This window comes from Curcuma longa, chromosome 5 (genome assembly GCF_044706935.1).
Source record: "Curcuma longa cultivar G26 ecotype Majalengka, Jawa Barat chromosome 5, ITB_CL_G26_1.1, whole genome shotgun sequence".
NCBI classification, from domain to species: domain Eukaryota; kingdom Viridiplantae; phylum Streptophyta; class Magnoliopsida; order Zingiberales; family Zingiberaceae; genus Curcuma; species Curcuma longa.
The window spans coordinates 10,570,351-10,595,521 of NC_133865.1; the positions used below are offsets into that span (position 1 = coordinate 10,570,351).

General features: G+C 38.7%; 6 protein-coding genes and 1 non-coding gene across 8 annotated transcripts; 4 read left to right on the forward strand and 3 right to left on the reverse strand.

Moving 5' to 3' along the window:
• Positions 1 to 1,000: 1,000 nt before the first annotated feature.
• LOC141829212 (teosinte glume architecture 1-like) lies at positions 1,001 to 4,259 on the forward strand. 2 transcript variants are annotated; one of them, XM_074716627.1, is made up of 4 exons: positions 1,001 to 1,062; positions 1,179 to 1,776; positions 3,087 to 3,193; positions 3,299 to 4,259. In XM_074716627.1, the coding sequence occupies exons 2-4, from the start codon at positions 1,373 to 1,375 to the stop codon at positions 3,991 to 3,993; spliced, it is 1,206 nt and encodes a 401-aa protein (XP_074572728.1). In that variant the 5' UTR covers positions 1,001 to 1,062; positions 1,179 to 1,372; the 3' UTR covers positions 3,994 to 4,259. The 2 variants fall into 2 exon arrangements, with proteins under 2 accessions (XP_074572728.1, XP_074572729.1); XM_074716628.1 differs by having other exon boundaries at positions 3,323 to 4,259.
• Positions 4,260 to 4,873: 614 nt separating this feature from the next.
• On the reverse strand, positions 4,874 to 7,131 carry LOC141829215 (uncharacterized). The gene is made up of 4 exons (XM_074716630.1): positions 6,785 to 7,131; positions 6,273 to 6,518; positions 6,094 to 6,176; positions 4,874 to 5,269 (listed from the first exon to the last, which is right to left on the reverse strand). The coding sequence occupies exons 2-4, from the start codon at positions 6,511 to 6,513 to the stop codon at positions 5,048 to 5,050; spliced, it is 546 nt and encodes a 181-aa protein (XP_074572731.1). The 5' UTR covers positions 6,514 to 6,518; positions 6,785 to 7,131; the 3' UTR covers positions 4,874 to 5,047.
• Positions 7,132 to 8,293: 1,162 nt separating this feature from the next.
• LOC141829865 (uncharacterized protein At4g14100-like) lies at positions 8,294 to 10,392 on the reverse strand. Its single transcript, XM_074717348.1, has 2 exons — positions 9,903 to 10,392; positions 8,294 to 8,728 (listed from the first exon to the last, which is right to left on the reverse strand). The coding sequence occupies exons 1-2, from the start codon at positions 10,390 to 10,392 to the stop codon at positions 8,556 to 8,558; spliced, it is 663 nt and encodes a 220-aa protein (XP_074573449.1). The 3' UTR covers positions 8,294 to 8,555.
• Positions 10,393 to 10,480: 88 nt separating this feature from the next.
• Positions 10,481 to 10,561, forward strand: TRNAL-AAG (transfer RNA leucine (anticodon AAG)). Its single transcript has one exon. It is a non-coding gene; the product is annotated as a tRNA-Leu (tRNA).
• Positions 10,562 to 11,961: 1,400 nt separating this feature from the next.
• Positions 11,962 to 13,629, forward strand: LOC141829213 (uncharacterized). The gene is made up of 2 exons (XM_074716629.1): positions 11,962 to 12,038; positions 12,749 to 13,629. The coding sequence occupies exons 1-2, from the start codon at positions 12,000 to 12,002 to the stop codon at positions 13,544 to 13,546; spliced, it is 837 nt and encodes a 278-aa protein (XP_074572730.1). The 5' UTR covers positions 11,962 to 11,999; the 3' UTR covers positions 13,547 to 13,629.
• A 1,921-nt stretch (positions 13,630 to 15,550) lies between these two features.
• On the forward strand, positions 15,551 to 18,759 carry LOC141829394 (protein IQ-DOMAIN 3-like). Its single transcript, XM_074716854.1, has 5 exons — positions 15,551 to 15,764; positions 16,409 to 16,841; positions 17,540 to 17,746; positions 17,821 to 17,940; positions 18,042 to 18,759. The coding sequence occupies exons 2-5, from the start codon at positions 16,452 to 16,454 to the stop codon at positions 18,573 to 18,575; spliced, it is 1,251 nt and encodes a 416-aa protein (XP_074572955.1). The 5' UTR covers positions 15,551 to 15,764; positions 16,409 to 16,451; the 3' UTR covers positions 18,576 to 18,759.
• LOC141829395 (mitochondrial import inner membrane translocase subunit TIM14-3-like) lies at positions 18,646 to 22,393 on the reverse strand. Its single transcript, XM_074716855.1, has 3 exons — positions 22,282 to 22,393; positions 19,461 to 19,639; positions 18,646 to 19,005 (listed from the first exon to the last, which is right to left on the reverse strand). Exons 1-3 carry the CDS (start codon positions 22,282 to 22,284, stop codon positions 18,849 to 18,851), a joined length of 339 nt encoding a protein of 112 aa, XP_074572956.1. The 5' UTR covers positions 22,285 to 22,393; the 3' UTR covers positions 18,646 to 18,848.
• Between the last annotated feature and the right edge of the window lie 2,778 nt (positions 22,394 to 25,171).

The window sequence follows — 25,171 nt, forward strand, 5'->3', positions numbered from 1 at the left end:
TGATTTTAAAATGTAAGATTAAATCCAAGCCATCGCAATCACCCATTCAATCTACGGTTTGGATTTAATCTTAATTTTAAAATCGAACGGTGCAGATTCCCGTCACAAATTTGTGACGGAAGTCTATTGTGACAAGCAGCTTTTTTAATAGGTATTTATGGTCAGTTTGATTGATTAATAATTTTTTTTATAAAAATCTAGAAACAGCATCGTTGGTGATTTTTTATTTTTATTTTTTTAATTTCTTGATCTGGATCCCTTCTCAATTTTTCTTTAATTTTTTGAATAGTTACTATTTTATTCGGAGTCATTTTCCTAATTAATCCGAATTTGAAATCGCCATCTCATGTTTTTTTTTAAAATTTATTTGATTGTTGGAACGTGGGATTGAATCGTTAATTTCATGATTAATCGATATATATATATATATATATATTTATTAATATGATTTAATAAATTATTAAATTCATTAACTTAGAAGATAAAAGTCCACTCATCTTTTTTTGTGTTTTTTTTAGTCCCATTCTGCCTTGATGCTCTGCACGATGACCCACACAGTAAACCCTAAAAATAACCACGGCAGAACCCCACCAAGCTGTCATCATCAGCCCATTTGCTTCGCTTCCCTTCCTCTGGCCCTGCTCAGCCTTTGTGCCTGCTCTGCTCCACTTGGAACCATTAACCACTCCCCATTTATAACTCACTTCTCACAAGCTTCCACCTTTACTGCCCTCTTCCCCTGCCAATAATTGCACCTCAATCCTCTGCCGGTACTCGATCCTCCTACGTGATTGTGATTGCCAATGCGAGCAGCGCCGAGAGAGTTGAGTTGAGTTGAGTTGCTCGCTCTCCATCCATCCTCCGCAGGTACGAACCAGATCAGGCGCCTCTACTTGGCTTGTTTCTTTGCTTTAATCCGTTCCCCTACTACTGCGTTTTTTCTTTTGGGTCGGGCATTTTGTGTACGATCTCGCTGCTTCCACTCGTGGCTTGGGGGATTCAAAAATTTGTTTTTCGCGACGATCTAGGCTTGACCTTGGTGTTGGCATGCTCCTTTCCTCGGTACCTTTGCCAAGTTCTTTGTTTTATGAAGATTAGCCCTTCTTGCCTTTGTTGTTTTGTTGGTTGACACACTTCAATTCCTGTTTGTTTGTTTGTCTGTCTGTGTTTTGACCTAGCTTCTCATCCTTCGGCATCTCCTCGTTTCTTGTGTTGGATAAGGTCTAGTGCTTTCTCATGTGGCGGCTTTGTGGAGAGAAAAAGAACAAGATTTGGAGACGTTTAGGCGAAAGCAAGTTGGTTTGTTGTGAGGGAAGAAAAGGAAGTGAATACTCAAGACAACTAGTTGGGCTCTTTGGAGGTGTTGTTTTACATGGACTCGGATCTGAAGATACCTCAATGGGATTTTCCGGAATTCGACCGTGTCCCCATGTTAGATGGATCACAACTCAGTTCTCCTCGGCCATTGCTGGTGAATGGTGTGGAGTGCTCTGTTGATCTCAAGCTCGGGGGTTCAAGTGCCTCTGGGCAGAGAGAACAGCCAAGTATATCGACAGTGACGACGATCACAGCAGTATCTTCGTCTGGCCTGTCAAAGCGACAGCGATCACTAAGCAATGTAAGTCAGATTGCTTCCTGCATGGTTGATGGATGCAAAGCAGATCTTAGTAAGTGCAGGGAGTATCACCGTCGCCACAAGGTCTGTGAGGTTCATTCAAAGACTCCGGTAGTTCTGATCGGAGGGCAAGAACAACGATTTTGCCAGCAGTGCAGCAGGTAAAGGGGCATAAGTTGAATTTGATCTGTATAGGATAGACTGTTTAATTGTCTTTTGTCTAGAAATTTTAAGTCTTACATAAGAATTCTTAAGTTGGTAATGCTTGTTCTTTGACGATGCAATTAAGTGAATTCTATATCATATTTGCTCACTCTATTTCCTAACCCACTTTTGCATATATTGTTTTCTTGTTTACTTCATAGGAAACTAAGGTAAAAGTTTTGTTTCACAAAAAACATATACATAAAAAGTTAGACTGATATGCTCTCTTCTACCTTGTCATTTATGAACAATATATTCAGTGAAAGATCATTTGGAAGATTGAGTCTATGTACAGTTGAAGGGATTCCATATCATTTTTTTGGCATTATTGGCAAACATGATTATCAAGATTGAATGACAATGATTTAGATAATCCTGTATCTGCATGTGCTTTTGAATTCAAATGGGGTCCTTGGATTAGGACCACAACCTGATTAACACAGCTGAGGAAGGCTACAGATGAACTAACTACTTGGAACTTGTCTCTATCATTACAAGATTGTGGCTTAAATTGAGGTTTCAAGTTGAAATTTCTCTGGAAAGCATAAATATCTGTATGGGAATTGTTTTTTCAATGCCATTGGATTTAACAATAAAGAAGTATAAAAGTTTGCCATTCCTATATAACACTAAAATTATGTTGGATTATGTTTGATTATAAGCTTCCTTCATCTTCCAACTTGATTTGAATGATTGCTTGCTCTGCAGCTGTGAATAACATCCCCGGGAATGTTTTCCCTAGGAAAATTCTCCCTGAGTTTATGCCAAAGGAGGCTTTGTTCATAGAACTTAGTGATAATATGGTATTGTTGTGTATAAAAGTGTGCCATTCCTATATAACACTAAAATTATGTTGGATTATGTTCTTCGATTATAAGCTTCCTTCATCTTCCAACTTGATTTGAATGATTGCTTGCTCTTTAGCTGTAACAGTAAAGCTGCCTTTAAGCTAATTGCTTGTGCTTACAGATCTTTTGTTCCTACTTTCTGCTGCTCCATTGTCCTGTAGTGTTGTCGATACTTTGATTTGCAACCATAATTGTAAATCACTATGGACCTAGTCTACCCAAATGATGAACTCTTTGCAAGTTATCATAAGTTGTGTGATAATTGATTGTAAGCCAGTTCTATTATCGTGGAAGTTATTTTTCCTCGAAGCTCATGGATTCTCTGTGGCAATCCTGGGAGTGACTTCAACTGTATAAATGTTTGTTTTCCTTCTTACTCAAAAACATTCAATTGCCTAAGTTAATAAATTGATCTGCAGGTTTCATTGGTTAATAGAATTCGATGATGTAAAGCGAAGTTGTCGCAAGCGCCTTGATGGGCACAATAGACGTCGAAGGAAACCCCATCCGTATATGCCGAATTCAGGTAGTTTAGTCTCAGATCATCTTAGCTGTGATGCATCTTTTATTGACTTGGATATTTTGTAACTTAGAACAAATTGTAACAATATTACTGATGAAAAAACTGCAGAAACCAATTCTTTTGGATGTGCAGGAACCAGGTTTTCGGCACATTCTCAAGCCTTTACAGCTGCTGCGATAGAACCAAATTGGTCTGGAATTATAAAATTCAACGACGATGCACGAGCCACACATCACACTGCATCGGATCTGTTTGACAGGAACCTCTCTTTTTCAAATTCTTCTCACAGCTACAACAAAGAAAGGAAGCAATTCCAATTCCCTTTCTTTCAAGAGTGCGAGAGCAGCCTCAACAACATGACCGCAATCGGATCTTTTGTGGATCAAACACATCTTTTAGCGAGGGCTCCATCGGTCGTAGGCAGCAGCAGCAAGATGTTCACCCGATCGGATTGTGCTCTCTCTCTTCTGTCATCACCAAATCAGACATCACGCATCAACCCAAGCTCCATGATGCTATCATCCGATCAGGTTTACATCGGTCAGCCTCTCATTGCGAGTATGCCGTATGGTAATCTCATTCAGTGCCCTCACTCCACTGCATCTGAAGCCGTTTCTCCTGTCGGATACTCGTGTTCGAACATTGAAAATGCGAGGACTGTCTTGGTATCAGATTCTGATGCTGCTGTTGCTCATTGTCAAGGCATATTTCGAACCGGGAACGAAGGGTCTCATTGTCATCGGACCAAGAACGAAGAGTCTTCCAATAAGACATCTCAAGCTCTTCCTTTCTCATGGCAGTAACTTGGCACTGGCTTGAAAAACCACTACTGAAGCCAACGTTCTTGGACTCATCATGGTCAATCTATCTTCTTTTGATTCATACCATCGAGTCCAGTCGATAACTGACAGTGCGAAATCATTGTTTTACTACTTGATGGATCTCAGAAATATATATTAGAATCATCTAAGGAAATATAATTAACAGGGTAGTAAAATGTGGTGGTAAAGCTTTGGCTTTTGTATCGGCTATTGTATTCATTGAAGTGCCTGTGATAATTTTCTGAGAACCTTGTTGTGTTTTTTTGTTAAAGGAACCTATTTTCAGTTTCAATATTTCAGAAAAAAAGATTTTGGAAATTGGAAAAAGTTTATATTAAAAAATACATATGTATTTTACATGGAACATGATCGAATCTTTCTGAAAAACTAAAAAGAATTGTAATAAAAATGCTGAAAATGGAAAATAATATAATTCAGCATTTAAGCAATATAATTTATTTTTTATTTAAATAATTACTCTTCATAATTATTTGAGCAATATTCAGAGGAACAATAAGAATATTAGAATATCTTAGGGGTTGTAAGTTGTGTTCTAGATTTATCCAGACATTTAAATTATTAAAAAAATAATAATAGTCCTTATAACAAGGACAACAACCAAACCTTATCCAACTAAGTGGGAATAGTCCTTATAACTATCTTTATAATATTGTTATAAAGATAATTATAAAACTAGTTAGTCAACATTAAGTTCTCATAGTCAATTGGGGGATGAAGCAAGTAATAAGATTAAAACTGTTTCAACAATATCATCATATGAATTTAAGTTGACATCTAATTCTCTCACCAAGTTATTACTACTAGAGTGAATTTCAGTAACATACATACATACATACAAATGAATAATAATTCTTTTAAATTTGTTTCCAAAAGAAAAGCCACATTATTAAATAGAACCGCAAGGATCCTAGTTGAACTCTTTCTCAGTGAGAACAAGGATGAAGATATGGGACTTGAGTAAAAGCAAGCAAAGGCAAAAAGACTCACCCTAAACTAAAAAGATAGAGGCAATAGTTCATTCCATAGCTGGAAAATAGAGCCTGTGGAAATTACTGATGGCCAGCTTCCTCCCACAAGTAGGGCATTCCTTGTGGGTTTGGATGAATTCCCTTAAACAGCTGTAGCAGTAGATGTGCCCACAGACGGTAGTCGCTGCCTCGCGCAATGGATCCATACACATGGAACATGTGAGGGAGGGTTCCTTTGGAATTGGAGGCACTAGACTCACTTTCTTCCCCTGTATTTTATGCCAAACATCAGTGTTATTTAACAAGGAAATTGAAACCAAAACTATATCTGTTACACAAATTGAAACCAAAACAAGGAATTATGGTTAATACTGTTATAAAATCAGTGCAGAAGTTCTTTACATGATACATAAAAAAGGATTGATAAAAATAACTACTGATGCTAATATAAATGTTGGGCTACCATCATTAATTGAGAGGTTGATAATATTTTTAGCAACACTTTGAATAACATTGCTAATAGAAAGAACTATAATGTCATTAAGTAATCATACACACACTAGCATCGATAGAAACAATAATGTCGTTAAATAACTACATTCATACTAGCTTTGATAAAAATAATCATCGATACTAAGATATTGTGCTAGCATCCTTAAATGAGCTGTCTACAATATTTTTGGCAAAACTTTGAATAGAATCATCAACAGAAGCCCCATATTGTTGGCAAATAACTTCATACACATTTTAAGTTGTCAATTTTAAAATGTTCATATTAATTTTTTAGGATATTGTCATACATTTATGACTCAGATTTATACTTGGAAGGCCACCAACAGAGTTAATTTTTAATGAACTTTATAATGTCAGCAAATAGAATATTTTAACCTTGGCACTGCTGATACTCTCTAGCTAGAAGGAGATACTATGAACATCTTCACCAGGAACAACTCCTAGACTAGTTGATCGATGTCAACCGATGCTAATATAACCAGTCTTGGTTAAGGTTTAATAATGTATACATACTTCAAGAGGTTAAGCACTGATCATCAAAAAGAAACAGCAAATTAACACATAAGACTGCATTTTTTACCTTTGAAGAATTTTGCACTTCCTCGGAATCTGGATATGATTCACAGTCGATGATCTTTGCCAGCCTTGATCTTCCTCCTCCATCTGTGTTATGTTGATGTCATGCAAACAAAATGTGATCACTAAATCCTCTTGAAGTATATAATTCTACATCTCGTAACAATCGGTGAATATATATACCTGAAACATCTTCGATTTGATCTACATCAATAACTGAAGCATGAGGTGGAGGGGCAGATTCCAGCAGATTTCCGGTGGGATTAACTCGCCAGCATGAAGTAGCAGAAGACTCCTCCAACTCGCTGCTCTCAGACGGAGTCGAGTTGAGGTCGAGATCCAGAACAACTATCGGTTGGCTATCTTCCTGCGAAGGAACCACGCCGGAGAGCCTCCTCGTAACTCGTCTCGATGGCCCGGCCATTCACTCTAGATTTGCGAAGGTTATCAATCAGAACACCCGAAACTACTAAGATTATGTTGAACTAAAAGAACAAAAAGCGATCTTTTTTCACTTTACATATTTGCCCTAAAAGGATCGGCTTTGGAGAAGCAAGCAGAGTAGGAAAGTAGGAAATGGCAGAAGCAATCCGAGCGAGCGGAACTAAAACTCGAAGATTCAAGATAAAGAAAAAACAAGGAATATAATTTTGAAGGGGGAAAGAAGTCAAGAACAGAAACAGCAAGTCGCTCACCGGAGATCGTCGGCGCACACCGATATAGGGATTAGGGATTCGGCGAGGGAAGGAGCCGATCGCCCTGGCTTTTATCGGTCGACAACGACAACGTTAAGGCGCATCCGACAACGAGAGCGCGAGAGGAAGGCGGGAAAAAGTGGCGCGAGCAAGTTGGTTCCGTCCGGATTACGAGGGCAAAGCTTCGCCGCCAGCGCCGTCGTCGTCCATGGAACTGAAGTGACAGAGATCGGAGTATGCAATTTATAGTCCTTATTGTTACCGTTACAGAGAACTTTGTTACGCTGTATACATAAAAATATCAGGAAAATTACCTTTTTTAGCTTGCACCTTCCAGAATATCGTAATCCTCAGCTAAATTCCTACCTTAATTAGAAATAAAAATAAAAAGAGTGATTTTTAAAATATCCTCAAATATTTAATATTAACTTTAATATTTTTTTCCTTTTAGAAATTGAAATTGTATTTAAAAAAAAAGATTTTGATGGCTTCATTTTAGCTTCAGATATCCCCTATCCCAAGCAAGGCCTTGGAGGCTAAGGCTTGTTTTCTTTGGGAAAAAAAATGAAAAATTTACTAAACAAATAAAAATCAACCCGGTACATGAAGCTCCATCCATGCACCCTCGAGCTTCGGTCTCGGCCTCTCGTGCCGACCTCGTAGGGCACAAGTCCGATCTCGAGTTTTGATCTCGACATCTCGTGCCGACCTTGTTGGGCACAAGTCCAATTTCGAGCTCCGATCTCGACCTCTCGTGCTGACCTCTTCAGGTACAAGACTGACCTCGAGCTCTGATCTCGACATCTCAGGCCGACCTCGTCGAGCATAAGTCCGACCTCGAGCTCCGGTCTTGGCATCTCGTGCCGACCTCATTGGGCACAAGTTCGACCTCGAGTCCTAGATTCGACATACCTTGACATCACGTGCCAAATGTTAACGTTAACATCTGTTTAATCCTAGGAAAAGGACGACCTGCACAATAAGGAAAGTCCTAAACTATTTCTTCCTGAAGAATAAGAAAACTATCTTGAAATATTTCTTAAACGAATATTTCAAAATCTTTCTAAAAAACTGAAACGGATATTTCAAAATATTTCCTAAATGGACGCTAATATTTCGGAAATCAACTACTATAAAAAGATGGTAAATTCCTATGGACACAGATAGGCACACAAAAACTCTAATTTTCCCTTCTTCCTCCTAGCTTGAACGTCGGATTGGTTTGTCGAAACTCACCGTGACCATTCTAACTCTCTTTTTAAATGCTTTTCAAATCCCTTCATCTTTCTTGACAGCTATCTTCGAAGAGCGTGCACGTCAACAATTCATGAACCGATGGTTTAATCATCTACGCTCTATTGGCTGGAACAATAGTGAAAGATACAATCAAGTGAAAACTACGACCATTCCTATACCAATCTACTTACTATGGAATATTCATAAGATTGAAGTCTATTATATTCTATTAAGACTGGCTTACTGGTGTACTTGAAGAAAACAACACATACCTTAACATCATGTATCTGATCATCATGACAGACAAACCAATCTTCTCTGAGAAACATTTATTGTTCAAGCCTTGAGAGGGCTTCTTCTACATGGAAGATGGAAACAAGTAACCACTGAAAATCTAACTCATTCAAGTTTGGAACAGCAACAGCAATCAGCACATGACAGTGGAAGGAATGCAAGGGACGAGAAAGGATGGAATATGAACTCATTTCAGATGAATAGGATATAAGAGTCAGCAGCATTATCATTCGTAGCGAATTTAGAGCCCTCGGAGAACCCTTGAAGCTCTCTTAAGGTCCACTATCTCAGTTACGATAGATTGATACTCTGGTTGCTGTTTCTTCCCTTTCTGAAAGCAATATTCTGGTGCCTGCCAATTTGCATCCTCAAGAACTGCACCCTCCTCATATACCATCACATGAGCAGTCCTTCCTGTCGTTATTCGCATATCATCAGTCAAATAAATATAACTACATGAGATTTAGCGCTTCACTAGGGTTTATAATTAAAACAAAGTAACATATCTTGCATTTCAAGGGCAATATGATCCCTTCTCAAAGATTCACTTGGAGAAATCAACCTTATCATCAACTAAACTGTGTGTAGGCAAGATGACCCGATGGCATGTTTGTTCATGTTCATCCACATCATTCTACCACTTGGATAAATAAACAAAATTCTAGAATTACCATCCTAATCAGTATGCTTACCCCAATGTGTAAATAAATCCGTAGTGAAGTTATGAGAAATTGATACCATCTTAAAAGTTCAGGATGTATCAATTATTAGGAAATGAATAAGCATAAAATGAAGATGAAAAAAAAATACAGGAATTGTGATGAAAAAACTATGCAGAAGAGTGTAATTCAGAGGCTTGCCTTAAAGCATAAACATAGTTCCATAAACCATCTTCCATTACAACATTAGTTGATCCCTACATCTGCATTATTAATGCATTGCCAAAAGCTAATACATGAATAAAATATTTGAGTTAAGCTTATGCACTTCTACAAATGAAAAGGTAAAATTATTTTTTGTCAATAAATGAAATGAACCAATTTCAGCTTCTCCCAACCTGCATTTGATCTTTCCATTGATCTACATAGCATGCACTAGTTTGAAATTGTGGGTATGGATGAATGAAACCTATAACAAGTCGTGTGCCTAAACCTAATGGCTTGAGGTTTTCTACATGGATCTTATCCACTCATTTGTTCATGTAAGATCATAGTAATAGATCTCTGTTAATAACATTAAAGATCATTTTCTTTGATCTCGATCATATGAGCTTCTAAGTAACAGCAATACGCCAGTAATTAGGCAACTTTTTATTGGGGCCTCAACCAACAACCACAAATTTGTTCACTTCAGTTCAAATTAAAGATCAGCTTCATTAAACATAATCTTCAACATCAAAAAGGCTTAGAAATGGAAGGTTGTGTTTACTCGAGCTGATCTTTGATCTGCTACATCTACTATTGGATATTTTAAGGTGCCAGGCTTGAGGGGTTATCATAGCATTGAAAGGGCATTTATTCCACATTTATTACTAATCAAAGATCGAAAGGCATCAGTTTATCAAATTCGGATTATGTTGAGGAAGCACCAGTATAGAAGACCCATTGGACGGGGCGCTTGGTGACGACGTCCTCGTAGTACCAGATGAAGTCGACCTTGGTCCACACGTTGCAGAGGAAGCCATCGACGGTCTTCTGGCCAAGATAGGTGGCACCGTCGAGCCAGTTAGGGCGGAGGATGCCGACCTCGAGCTGAGCGGAGCGGCAGGAGCGGGGGGAATCGAGGGTGTAAAAGAAGGAGGTGCCGTTGTTCCACTCGAGGTCGTAGAAGGGCGGCCCGTCGAGCTGGTCGCGCACGATGTTGAAGTTGCGGCCACCGGGCCAGTCGTACCAGAGGTCGATCAGCGACAGGGCGCCGCTGTAGTTCATGAATAGGACCGCGTGGAACTGGAGCGGCCATGGAGAGGGCGTCGGATCGTCGCCGCCGGCATTTTCCGAGGCCGTAGAGGCGGTGGCGGCGAGTGCTGAGACGAGGAGGAGGAGAGAGTGGGTTCGGATAAGCGGATACGGTCGAGCCATGAGGAAGAAGAGTCTGCTCCGTCCGCTATGTGATAAATAAAAGTAATTATTTTATAATTTATAAATTTAAAATAAACTTATGCATGTTGTTGAGATGGCCGAGTTGGTCTAAGGCGCCAGATTAAGGTTCTGGTCCGAAAGGGCGTGGGTTCAAATCCCACTCTCAACAGTATTTTTTAATATTTTCAATCAATGCCATTTTTTGTAAAGATTTCAAGAAAAATTTCAAATTTGAAGAAAAGATTAAGATCTAGCTAATTTCAACTTTATAATTTTTTTTTATTGAAATTCGTCATCTTAACGATTTCATATGGTTAATCTTATTATCATCTGTAAAGAAATAAATCGAAAAACTATAATTGATCACTACGGATAAGATTATAAGATTCGACTTTAGCTTAATTAGACCTAATCTCACGTGATAATAACATTGCAGATGATATATAGAGTAAAATATATCATGGACTAGATCATGTGTAATGATTTTGATTGAGTTAGTCTAATCCTCTTCTACTAGAACCGAATCAGTTCAATCGATTAATTCGACCTTAAATCTAAACTAAAAACACATCTTCAGTAAGAAGGTGGAATCCGCCATCCCAACAGTCCCACGCGGTCGATCTTACGACCATCTATAAAGAGGTAAATCGAGAAGTTCGTTGACCACGATGAAGGAAGACATTACCTTGACTTCATCAAAATTCGATCCTTATCTACTTTAACAATTTTATTCCTAGTAACTAACTCAGAAGAAAACTATAATTGATTACTACGGATAAGATTATAAAATTCGACTTTAGTACCTAATCTCACGTGATAATAACATTGCAAATGATATATAGAGTAAAATATATCATGGACTAGCTAGATCATGTGTAACGATTTTGATTGAGTTAGTCCAATCCTCTTCTACTAGAACCGAATCGGTTCAATCGATTAATTCGACCTTAAATCTAAACTAAAAACACATCTTCAGTAAGAAGGTGGAATCCGCCATCCCAACAGTCCCACACGGTCGATCTTACGACTATCTATAAAGAGGTAAATCGAGAAGCTGTCGTTGACCACGATGAAGAAAGACATTACCTTAACTTCATCAAAATTCGATCCTTATCTATTTTAACAATTGTGTTCCTAGTAACTAATTCAAAGAAAACCTAGTCGGATATTTGAGCCTAGCTAACGGAAGCATGCCAATGCATATGCATTCATGTGGTGGCATGAGAGGCGGTGGGCCAAAGTGAAAGAAGGCCCCAAGCGTTACTGTTGCACTACACGCCACCCGTGGGCCCCTCTCCTGCACCCCTCCCCCCTCCCTCTCTCTGCTCCTTCCATGAAGTTGTTGGAGATGCCCATGGAGTTTTCCTTCCCATGCCTTCTCGGCGTGCAAGCCACAGAAACGCTTCGGTTAGCTCCTCCTCATCACCTCCCCTTTTAGTTCCTCCCTCTCTCTCCCTCTCTCTCTCTCTCTCTCTCCCTCCGATACATATCTTGAGGCCAAAGCAAAGTGGTCAGATCGATCGCGAGCGAGCAATAACCTTACCTTGTTCATCAGTTCTTTCTCTCTCTCTCCCAGCTGCACACTGAAGAAGTGATCTCTCGCATGCATGGAAATTCCTACTGCTAATGCTCGGCACAACGACCAGGTAGAGTCTTAATCAGCTCAGCTATGTGTCGCCATTTTTGATTTCCCGTGCTTTACTTTCCTTTGATGATCAGTGCTTTAATTTTACTGAAAAAAGTTCATCAGATGATCATGTATATGTTTCGAGGGTTTTGGATCTGGGCCAATTTCTGAATCATGCATGGTTTCTGACACTATTTAATGAGCTTATTTATGATCAGTTAGTTCTTCTTAATTAGCCGCTTCTTCTGTGATTTCTTTCTTTCTTTCTTTCTTTCTTTTGTTTTGTTTTTGTAGTATCTTTATAAATACATTGTTCCATTCTTATTCTCGCCTAGCAATAGAAAAATCTCTGGGCCAAATCTATACTTCAAAAATTGATTTGTTGGATTTAGCAGTTTGGATGTTTCCCTCTTGGATCTTCGCCCATCCCCACTCGGTTTGATCATGATCATAAAGAAAAAGGCATTCCCTTGTGGTTCTTATCGTACTCATCACCCTTCTTTTTTTCCCAAAGGCTGACACATCCCACATTGCCCTAAAGCTCTCAAAACAGTTCCATGTTCCTTCTCTCTCTCTCTCTCTCTCTCATTCTTCTTGAGCACTATGATGGCTCACCAACACCTCGAATTAACTTTGTATATCACGTTAAATTAAATTCTTTCATGAACGTCTGTGATCCTCGTGTAGTGTTTCAATTGATCACTTGTTCTTGATATATATATACATTAGGAGGTCAATATGGGTGGTTATGAGTTGGAAGGGATGCTTCTACTCCAAGAACAGCAGCCGGAGGCGAGGAAGCCGCTCCGGCCGAGGCCGGAGCAGGCTCTGAAGTGCCCGCGCTGCGCCTCCACCAACACCAAGTTTTGCTACTACAACAACTACAGTCTCTCGCAGCCGCGCTACTTCTGCAAGGGCTGCAGGAGGTACTGGACGCAAGGAGGCTCCCTGAGGAATGTCCCGGTGGGAGGAGGGTGCAGGAAGAACAAGAGATGCTCTAGCTCCAGTTCCTTCTCTTCCAAGATGACCAAGACACAGCCGCCGCCGCCGCCGCAACGAGATCACCGTGATCTCGCTTTCGCCAATCCTCCTCCTCCTCCGCCGCCGCCGCCGCTTTCGAGCGACCTCACCTTGGCTTTCACCCACAGCTTCCTCGAGCCGATGCCATCTCTCCCAACAAGCACCAACCACGGCTTCGTCGACCTAATGAGCCCAGCTGGCCTGAGCATGAGCATGAGCATGAGCAATGAGCTCTATAACTATGGCGGCTTTGCAGGCAGCAGCAACGGCAATAATACGAACGTGAGTGGGGAGGCTGTTGATGTGCCCTTTGAGGGGGATGGCTCCTGCAAACACGTTGAGGGAGAGAGCCAAGTGCTCCTCCCATGGCACGAGCTGGGAGTGGAGTCTTCTGTGGTTAGTGCTCCTTCGTGGCATGGGCTCATCAATGGCTCCTTGATGGCAGGAGCAAGGGTCAACGACATGGCATCGAGTGCTCTTGGAGAATATCACTATGCTTTCTTCTGAGCTCTAAGACTTTAGATTATTTAAGTTGTCATCGATCCGCGCAGTTATCGTCGTCCTCGTTCTTAATCTTCATTGTAATTTTTGGGGGTTTTTCTTAATGATATATGTTTTCTATAGATTGTGGGAGTGATGATGTTATTTCCATGATATTAAAAGTGTAGAGAGAGAGAGAGAGACTTAACTTAATTATAGATCTGCTTCGATCGTAACACTACTGTTCTTCATGGATCGCCTGAAAATGAGCAGGAAACCTTCCGGGTCTGTAAGAACATCGAAGTCAGTGCCTATATATAGTGATCAGGCACCAGCTCTAGGATCTCCTTGCTGCTGCGCACGGAGATCGATCTGAAGCTGCTGTGTGATCGACTTGTCTTTTATCTGAGGTACGTGAGCATCTGACAGTGAGCCGTAGGGCTGGCAGTCGACAGTCACCTGCAAATTTGCAAGGTCGTTCTGGGCCTTCTCCGGCCACCCGCCGAGGGAGGTTTTCTTCACGGGAGAATATCTCTCGACTGCATGGTGTGCATGCAGGAGTGTCTTACCCACCCCGCCCTCCCTATTTTTTAAAAATTATATACTCATATATATTTTGATAATTGGTTTTTGATGCAGATGTTGCAAAAGACGTGACTCCCTCCGAGCTAAGAGTTAAGAATCAAGCGAAGGTTAAGAACTGAATTGGTGTGGCAAGATGGGTCAACACGGACTTGATCCCACCAGAAGTAAGATATGTATCGCCTCGGACTCAATCGTACTTCGGGCTCAGTATGGACTTAATCCTAACCTCCACTTGGCCCCTTGAAGCCATCTCGTCTCGCCCATCCCGACCCCGTATCTCGTCTCGATATCTTGGTGAGCCTCCTCTTGATACCTTGGTTGTCTCGTCTTGATCAATCTCGTCTCGGTAGCTTAGTCGCCTTGTTTCGGTCAGTCTCGTCTCGACATCTCAATCGTCTCATCTCGGCCAGTCTCGTCTCGGTAGCTTGGTTTCGGTCAGCCTCATCTCGGCATCTCGATCTCGGCCAGTTGTCTCGGTAGCTTGGTCGTCTTCGGTCGTCTCGTCTCGGCATCTCGATCAGTCTCATCTCCTTCACCTCGGCCTCTGCGTCTCGGTCGTCTCATCTCTAGCCAGTCTTATTTCGGTAGCTCGGTCGTCTCGTCTCGACCAACCTCGTCTCGGGCACATCTCGGTCGTCTCGTCTCGACCAGCCTCGTTCTCGCCTCGGCGTCTCGATCGTCATGTCTCGGCCAGCCTTGTCCTCGCTTCAGCGTTTAGGTCGTCTCATTTTAGCCAGCTTCGCCTCGACCATCTCAGCCAGCCTCGTCTTGGTATAGTTTCATCTCGACAGCTTGGTCCTCTCAGCCACTCCGCCTCGGCTGACTCCATCTTGGACTCCACCTTCACGTATTTTGCGAACCACTATCTCACAGAGACATGCTAAAAAGGAATGCGAATATTTTCACGGACATACGACAGTCTCAGAATGAACAAATGGTTACGAGGTTGTCAGATCTCAATCCCCTTGAATATCCTTTTTTTTGCACAGAAAATTAAAAGGAAATGACTGTCGGATTCGATCCTCTTTGCAAGTTGTTATAAGCTAAGGGCTCTATCTCATCCGACATGGAGATGCCTTGAGTGGGAAGACTTTGTTTGACTCTATAAAAGGCTTAGTCCACAATCTTATTCTAGGTTCAATTCTGAAAATTCTATTAGTATTATCTTCTTTCCTATCCATTTTTCATCATCTTCCACATAATCCTAATCGTCGAAGTGATCTGTCAAGACTTTCCAGTATCAGTCTAACCTCTCCTTGAAGTGTGTTTCAGATCTTGATCATCTCCCGCGTCTTAGCTCATCTAAGAGGTCATCCACGTCGCATGGCTCGTGATTGATAGCTTGATCATCCGCCATATTTGTCCGAAACAGTTTATTAAAATTAAAATTAAAAAATATATATAGCATTGCAACGGGATGGATGGCTAATGTTGGGCGATGGCTCCCCAACTTCCCGGCCACGGTGGAGAGGGAGAGAGACAGAGAGGGGAGTCTCTCCGATCCGCTCGCGCATCCCAAAGCCACCGTCTTCTTCGGCTTCTGCTCTTCTTCCTCCTCATTCTCCTCCGTTTGGGTGAGAGGAGAAGGGGGAAAGAGCATCCTCTCTTTCTTTTTTTCCTTTCTCCGACGGAATTTATGTTTCATCGGTAGCAGCGCCAGGTGAGAGTTCGGGATGGCCTAAAAACTTGTTCTCCTCTCCTCTGAAACCGATCGAATTAGGTCGGCTGCTGTTCGTTTCTTATTTCCCCCTAATGTGTTGTTCCTTCCAACGCAAATTGAAATTGTTTATGTTAGCTCTGATTCTCCTTATTCGTGCTGGCTACTTGAAATTGAAAAAAAAAATGCAACTTTTTGGGTGAAATAAGAAGATCAAATAATTGCGTCTTCCTTATGCTGATTTCCGATATCTGTGGTTTATGTGGATTTTTAGAGGATGTGAAACGATTAGGATACATAGAAACATTCCGATATCTGTGTTTATGAGTAGATAGGTGAATGGGGAGCAAAGGGAAATGGTTTAATGCTAGTTGTTCTTTCTTGAATTCTGATTGCTATTTATCCAATCAAGGTTCCCTCACAGGATTAACCAATCAAAGAACACAATTATCGAGAGTAGATAGGATAATAGGGGGCAAAGGGAAACTGTTTAGTGCTATTTGTTCTTGCCTGAAATCTAAATCTCTCTGACATGAATTGTTCAATCTAAAACACAAGAAGAGAGGAGAGCAAAGGGTAATGGTTTAATGCTACTTGTTCTTGTTTGAATTCTGATTGTTATTTATCCAATCAAGATTCTCTCGCAGGATTTGTCGAAACAAAGAACACTATTAACCAAGAGTAGGCTCGATGATGAAAGGCAAAATGAAATGGTTCAGTTCTTTGAGGAAGGCACTAATCCCCCAGTGCTGTAAAACAGATTATCCGAAGGGAAATTGCAAGTCCAAGGATTTTGGTTTCCTTGGTTCACAGGAAATGGAGAGTTGTATTCAGGATTCTACTTCACTGCTGCCGCGGATTGCCATTGAGGAGGATAAGCTGATGGCGAAGGAGAGCGAACAGAGTACCCGCGTCTACACAGCAGCCCTTGCCACTGCTATTGCTGCAGAGGCTGCAGCTGCTGCCATTCGGGCTGCGGCAGAGGTCATTCGCATAACCACCTCAATAACTAATTCCTCTACTAAACTGACAGAAGAGAATGCTGCCATTAGAATCCAGAGTGCATTCAGAGGCCACCAGGCATTGCTCTTATTTTTATTCCCCCTTCATTTCGTTGGATCTACAATTGATTCAGTTTACAAGCTATAATGAAGTCATTATCTCAATAATTAATTTTGAACTGATTTAAAAGTCAATATTCTTGCAGACATGAATACTTGATCTTCCAAGGCTCCTAATTGACCATTATTTTTCCAAAATTTATTTAACCATCAATTCTTATATTATTTTGGATCATGTTTGACTTTATCTTGTTCTTGTTACAAACCAATGATCAGAAACTGGGAATTCTCATTATATACTTTTTCCCTTCAATGTACAATTCTGATATGATTTAGATCTTCAGCACTAATCTTAGCCTTTTCGAGTTTGTCGGCTCACTAAGTGTTTCATGAAATATATAGCCTTTGCACATTTATGCACAAAGATTAAGCTGGCTGATTTCGAATCTTGATTCTGCTACATCCATATTAGTACTGAGTCATTCTTATATTATGGAAGTTCCTTATTAAGTGATCATACTTGATTGAGTTCTTCGCATAAGCATTCCTTATTTAAGTTTACTCCTAATTGAGACTTTGTTATCACATGATCATCTTAACTAGAGTTATAATTTCCTTACTGAATTGGCATTGAACATAGTTCACCTGTTTATGGTGCTTTTGGCTTCTGAAAAGAACAAAATATGCTACTCTCATTGTGTTGCAAAATTCATCAAGGCAAGGGCTTCTTTCCAAGCTTCAAGAGGACTGGATAGGTTGAGGAGAGTTGTGGATGGGATCGCCGCCAAGTCGCAGACAACAAAAACCTTGTACTCCTTGCAGACTATGTCGAGAGCGCAGATGCAACTTCCTCCGAGGTACAGACTGGAGGAAATCCACATTCCTCAGCAGCCGAAATGCGACAAGGAAAACAACAAGAAGAAGGTACAAGGCAACTGATTTCTCTCTAGATTATCACATTCTGTTGGATGCTGCTAATGGTTAATGTTCAGTGACAGATAGGAGAGGGGTGGGATCATGGTTCTCAGTCCAAAGAACAAGCTGAAGCAAAGCAATCGAACAGGAAAGAAGCTGCTTTAAGAAGAGAGAGGGCTTTAGCTTATGCATTTTCTCATAAGGTAGGAGGAACTCAGCACCCATGTAAATATCGAAAGTCGAGTCGAATTCAACCGAATTCAAAAACATTGATTCTAAGATCAATGTTTATGTTTTGACACAGTGGCGGAGCTCGTCCAAATCTACAGTCCCAGCAATGAACCTCAACGACAGAAGTGGCAAGTTTGTTGGCCAAGAGCCAAGGAATCCCCAGTTGGGATGGAGCTGGTTGGCGCGCTTGATGGCGGGAAAACCATGGGAAACACAGCAAAACGGCTCCTTTAAAACTCCCAGCTCTGTTGGAGGAGCTCGATGGGCCACCGCTGTCAAACGCGTCAGCGACTCGTCGGCGCATTCCCCTGCGATGCCCCTCTCGCCAACGTCCTCGGCTGCGAGCAACAGGAAAGATTCATCAAGCTCGAGGCGCAGCAGCCGATGCTCCCCCAGAGGCGAGGTGAGCGCGCGGTTGAGACGACACAGCATCGCAGGGCTGTCCTCGATGACAAACCGCGATGGGCTCAGCCGATCCCCGGCAGACCTGAATCAGAACCACATGGTGGCGTCCACACAAGCCGTCAAGACGGGGGGATCCCGACCGGTTGGGACGGCGAAGGAGCAACCGGCGGCAAGGATCCGGCGACTGTCGTTGAACAAATGACGAGGCTAATGGTCTGGATCGTACTGAAAGTGTGTCATATGCAATTTAATTCATGAGCAACAAGACAATCTTCCATGAACTCACATTCCAAGTATTGCTGGTATGGAATAATTGTACATCAACCATGGCAAAAACATTATGTTGCAAAGAATTTATACCGATCGAGCATCATGCCACTTAGAGCTACAGCTATGATTTAATCAAAATTTGACATCTTATGGATTTAATTATCCATGAGCTTCATAGTTAAAGTTTTACAAATGAAGAAGGTGATCAAAATGCAGATCCACCACCTTTGGTCTTCCCCAGAAGCATGTCTTTTGCTTCATTGATTTTTGAGGCAAGATAGTGGCTTCCCCCTGCATCAGGATGATTGGCGACCATCACCCTCTTGTGAGCTTCTTTTACTTTGTCTGGAGGAGCATTTTCTCTGATTCAAATAAGAAAACAAATATTGGATGGAGATGAGCATTTTAAAATGATTTCGATTGTTGTTCATTCAAATGTAACAATAATTCAGGATTTCAGAGAATTTATGAATCCCCTTCCATCGAATCCTTTATCAACGCCATTGATCCCAAGAACAAACTAAGACTTGCTGCCAGCACTGTCCTATTGCTAAAACTATGAACCAAATCCAACTGTCTAGATGAGTGCAGCAGCCTAGAGTAGTCTCCACGTACATCCTTAAAGATCTCTATGATCAAAGTAAGCAAAGAATGAAGAAATAAAAGTACTTTATTTGCAGGTACTAATAAAAGTTAGGTGAAGTCAAGGATGTTCAACATGAAGGTTTCGACAACTAAATAAATTGATCCAATGGATACAAAGCCTAGATACTTCGGTAAAACAAAGAATATAGTTAACCATATGACTGGTGCATACCTGACCCCAAGGATAAGACAAGCTTCCCTTCTAGTCATAGCAGCCTGGAACCCACCTTCATAAAACTTGCGCATCCGAGGAACGGCTGGGCTGGCCTTGTATGCATGCCAAGCCTGGATACCACGCCTACCAGCGAGAGCAGCTGCAGCAACTGCAAGTCCTGCTAGAAAAGGTGTAGCCTGTATGTAGCCAACAAAAAAAGATTATTATCATGTAAGTTCCAACTGTTTAAGGTTGAGTCCGTGGATCTTATCCTCTCATTCAACTCTATACTATAGTTATCTTTTAAATCCTTGCACCTTATCCCTTCAACTCTAATCATTACAGTTCATCCAACTATAAAATCCATTAGTTGCCTTTGCATCTTGTTGAAATTACACATTATTTCTAAGATAACCATATACCTTATTCACAAACTTCTTAAAACTTGTCTCCCGTGTTATATCTCAAGTGCAACTCAATTAAAAAAAAAAACATATTTTCATTTTAAGTTGGTGGTGAAATCATGGTTGGAAATATCAGTATTGGATATGTTCCAATAACCGAGGTATTAGCTGTAGATAGGAGAAAAAATTAAAATAAAATAAAATAATATGAAAAGAAATAAATTTATTTAATGAAGAAATAACAAAAGGTATCCAAAAACAATAGAAATATTAACTTTCAAATAATAGACAATATTATTGTTTGCTATTGTATTTCCTATCGCATTAAATTCCCAATATTTTTATATCTATTAGTATGTTTAGAATACTAATTGATATTGTTTACTTTATAAACATAAAATAACCTCTGGCCTTCATCTCACTAAAAATGCATGTTAGTAGTAAATTATTAATCATAATTTTAAGTGTTAACAATCATTAATAATGATACATTTGTTAATTGACATAAAAAATACTAATAACTGGTATACTTAAAAATCCTAATTTTTTTTGCCCATCTCACGCCCTCACCTTTCCTCCCATGCACAACACCACCACTCCCTCACCTCACATGATGAAATCCCAAGCAAACACACCACATGCATAGGAGATTTTGCACCTGCAAACATCATCAATGCTCAATTTCACCATTTTCACTACTTTATAAAGTCGTTGACACATTAGATATTGCCTAATTTAACCTGAATTTTCACCCATTTTGACTCGATTTTAGGCTTTTAAGAGATCTTTTCTTCTTTCTTCTCCCTAGGGTTAAGTTGAGAATCAGGTAAAATCTAATTGGACTCAAACGATTCCAATCCAACTCAGCCAATCCGGATTGGGATCAGCCACGTTTGCTGACCATAGTGAAACCATTTCCAATGATAAGTTGGAATGCTTTGGCAGTTGATACTCTTGTCATTTCCTGTAGTTGTGGGCTCAAGAAATTTTTGTATTCCATGCTTCAACCATGGGATTATGAAGGTTTCTGGTGCATCTCTTAGGTCATTAATCCAGAGCTTTAGGACATCACAATGAATCATGTATAGTCCAAATTAAGCGAACTCTTATAAGACAATAACGAAAACATACAACGTAAAGATAGATAAGCAATAACAGAATACAACAGTTAGAATTATGAATGAACACAGTATGTATGTATATATATGTATTCAGTACAATATTTAAAACTATATATAGATATAGATATATAGGGTGAACAAAGATAAAGTCAAAGTCAAATATATTTGGGTTATTCACTCAATCCCAGTTGAATGCAACTGGATCCAGTATAATATGAATTGGAAATCAGCACATATATAGATAGAAGTCATAACAGGCTCTCGAAAAACCAGTAATTTTTGCTCAGTTGTATCCTTTTTTAGGTGCACTAGAATTTGGTTGGAACTTCCAGCTATCTTGGTAGGAAATTGATCTCCATATTTTTGTCTTGATAAATGATTTTTTTCTACAAGGAGTTGTGATGTTCTTCTATAGGATCATGGGCAAGTTCAATAACTCCTATTTATGGTGCACAATTTTGTGGAATGTAGGCAGTGGTTATGACCAATTCCATAGAAAAGTAGTGTGTATTTTCCTTTGGGGATTAAATTGTCGCTTCTTCCCTTCAGTTCCTCATGACAGTTATTCAATCAATTAGATGGTTTTTATCCTTGTTGTGTCCTATATATATATATATAAAGACTATATATATATATATCATAATGAACATAGATTAAACACAGAAAGATGAAACAAAAGGATAATGCATTCGTGCATTCTGTTACAAATGAATAAATTTACAGGCCCTAGGAGTTTGTCAACAAGAATTTCTTACCCAAACTGGATATAAATATCAAGTTAACAGAGATGTATACAAGAAACTACACCAAGCTGGACGATTAGCTATAAGAAACTACAAAGAAATCCTGCCACTGCAATCGACATGACCACCAAACAGAGTTCAGAAATGATCAGCTTTTTTAACCTAAGATCTAGGCCAGAAATTTCACTGCAAACATGAATTTAAAATAAACAAAAAATATGCCACCCCCCCCCCCCCCCCCCCAAAAAAAATAAAAAAACAAAAAATCTGATGGCATCCTCGCAACACAAAATCAAATCAATACCAACGGAGATTCAACCATCAGCTTGATTTATAAAACGAATTAAGGTACTGAAACTTCAAACTTCATCCTACCATCTCCGAGAGGGGTGCACGGGAAACCAAACCCAATGGATGGTTCCTTACACGATTTCACTACTGCTTAACACAGATAAACATATAAAGATCCGACGAAAGAAGCATCCATTTAGCTACGATTCCACAGTTTGTTTAAAAAAAAATCGCAAACATCTAATGAAAACATAAACAAGTCGAGAATTTGGAAGTTCACCATTTTCGCCTGCGATCTTCTGAGAGGGTGGAAGCATTCGCCCGCTCTATTCGATCGCAATCTCAACAATCATGCAGCTTCGATCGAACGATAGATATAGTCTAGGGTTTAGTTTCCGGTTGTTCTTCACCTATTGGAATTTGAGCAAAGCTTTGAATAGCTAATCGCGATACCCGCCCGATTACCCGAATGCATGCCCGTGTACTTTAATCTGACGGTTGCAATGTGTGGGTCATTCGGTGTTGCGTTATCTATATTTATTTGGCTTCGATGAGTTTAATCTGACGGCTGGAGGTCCGAAGCCGGTTCTCAATTTGGACCGGACGCAATCTTACTTGTAGAGTTGTTAATAATTTAATAATTAACCTGAAAAAATAAAATTTAGAAACGTAAATCTTTATTTTTTAAGAAAAACATAAGAGCTTTTGGGTAAAAAATAAAAAGGCAAAAATAAAATGGCGCCCACATTTAATAAATCGTCAAATGGATACCTCATCGGATAAATGTTCCATCATGTGTTTTATCTCGAAAATATCTGAAAGTTTGTTCCCGAGACAATGATACAACGGTAGGACATCCGAGTTGTAATCTAGGGATTCACGGTTCGATCTCCAGCTATGGCGTATTTGTAAGAATTTTTGATGGGAAATTTTCATACTAAAGGATGTTGGATGTCTGGGATTGAGTCCATAAGACTGATTAGAATTTATCTTTTTTTTTCAAAAATATCTGAAAGTTAACAGCTTATGGCTAATTGATATAATGTGTATCAATTATTAAAATAATATTTCACTATAATCAAAATTATTATAGTATTATTATATCAAAAATATTAAATTTTATTTAAATTTATCAAAATTATTTAAATTTTATTAAAAATATTTTAAATTTTTTATAATAATTGATGCACATTGTAATAGTGTTCTATTAATTATTATAAAATTAGAGCAACAATTAAAAGCATCCACTCTCATTGGGATGAGGTGGCAGGGAGCTCCTAATAAACGTCGGGAGTGGCTCCCCAAATCTTATTATTTTATTTTTTAAAAAATAAAATGATTTTATATTAATTTTTATTTTTTTTATAGCTTAACTAATGCTTTCAATTTTTTTTGAGAATTAATTACAGATTTACCTTTTCACAAATGGTCTTAACTGTGTAGAATCACTATGATTAAATTCCAGCTTTGTTGTAGAAGAGTATATGACATGATTGATTAACTGCAGGACAGATTTATTGAAAGTGGACAATATGTTACAGGATATGGTTGAGTTAGTTATTATAGTGACCAATTATATCTTTTCGATTTACTTCTTCACAGATGGTTGTGAGGTAACCGCTGAAATGACGGATTTCACTTTTTACTGAATATTAAATATATTTTTAGATTGACAAATGAAGTAAAGATATTATTTTAATAATTTTTAAAATTGGAATATCATTTTGATAAAAAATAATGAGTGCCTAAATATTTACATTAGTATACGTTTTATATTTAACATGTTTACATATAATATTATTATATTCAAATATTATTTTTCACTTAGTTAAAGTTGATCGTAAACAAATGTGCTTCAATACTAGTGTACAATAGCTTTATTCAAGAACTATTATATAAATAAAGCAATTTGATTAAAAAATATTTATAGTGTGGTATTGTAACGGGAATATTTGTAACAATTTACATTTTGTAATAGTTTTAGTCACAGTTGCTACAACAGCCTAAAAATAATTGTATTTTTATTTTGAAAAATAAAGTAAAAATATTATTTCAATATTTTAAAAAATTGGAATATCATTTTTAGAAAAAAAAATTACGAGTGTCTTTTTAATTTATGCCCATAAATATACCTTCCAGAAGTAAAAAATCTCTTACACTAAACTTTTTATAAGAATAAAATAAAAATAAGATACAAAGAAAACGATTTTACAATGAAAATCTTAATGAAAAATAAAGTAAAAATATTATTTCAATATTTTTAAAAATTGGAATATCATTTTTAGGAAAAAAATTATGAGTGCCTTTTTAATTTATTCCCATAAATATCTACATTTATATATTTTTACATTTAGCATTTGTCTTTAGAGTGCCTTACTACCATTTGACTCATACAAATTATGGAAAAAAAAATTATATTTTCTTATAAATATTATGTAAAGTAAATAACTTCAATCATTTTTATAAAGTAAAGTAGAAATATTATTTTAATATTTTATAAAGTAAAGTAATACTAATATTTTTATTTTGGAAAATAAAGTAAAAAATATTATTTTAATATTTTAAAAAATTGGAATATCATTTTTAGAAAAAAATTATGAGTGCCTTTTTAATTTTTGCCCATAAATATTTACATTTATATATTTTTTACATTTAGCAATAGTCTTGGAGTGCCTTACCACGAATTGACTCATATAAATTATATTTTTTTAGCGTCGTAATATGGACAAAAATGATAAGTTTCTTACAAATATTATGTGCATCTGTGTGAACTAGGAGACGAGTGAATAACTTCGATCATTTCCTTTATTGATCCTATGTTTATCGTTTGAATGCGCAGTGAAAACTGATTCCACATGTATTCTTTTAAAATTAGAGTAATGTTATGTTGCATGAAAAATCAGTATAAAAATGCAGCATGACAGACACACAGGGCTGGATCCCACCTGCATGCAGGTAAATCCCACTTCCATGTTTGTGTCTGTCATGCTGCATTTTCATGTTGACTTTTCATGCAGTATATCATTACTCTTTTAAAATTAGAGTAATGTTATGCTGCATGAAAAATCAGCATGAAAATACAGCATGACAGACACACAGGGCTGAGTCCCACCCTGCATGCAGGTAAATTCCACTTCCATGTTTGTGTCTATCATGATGCATTTTCATGC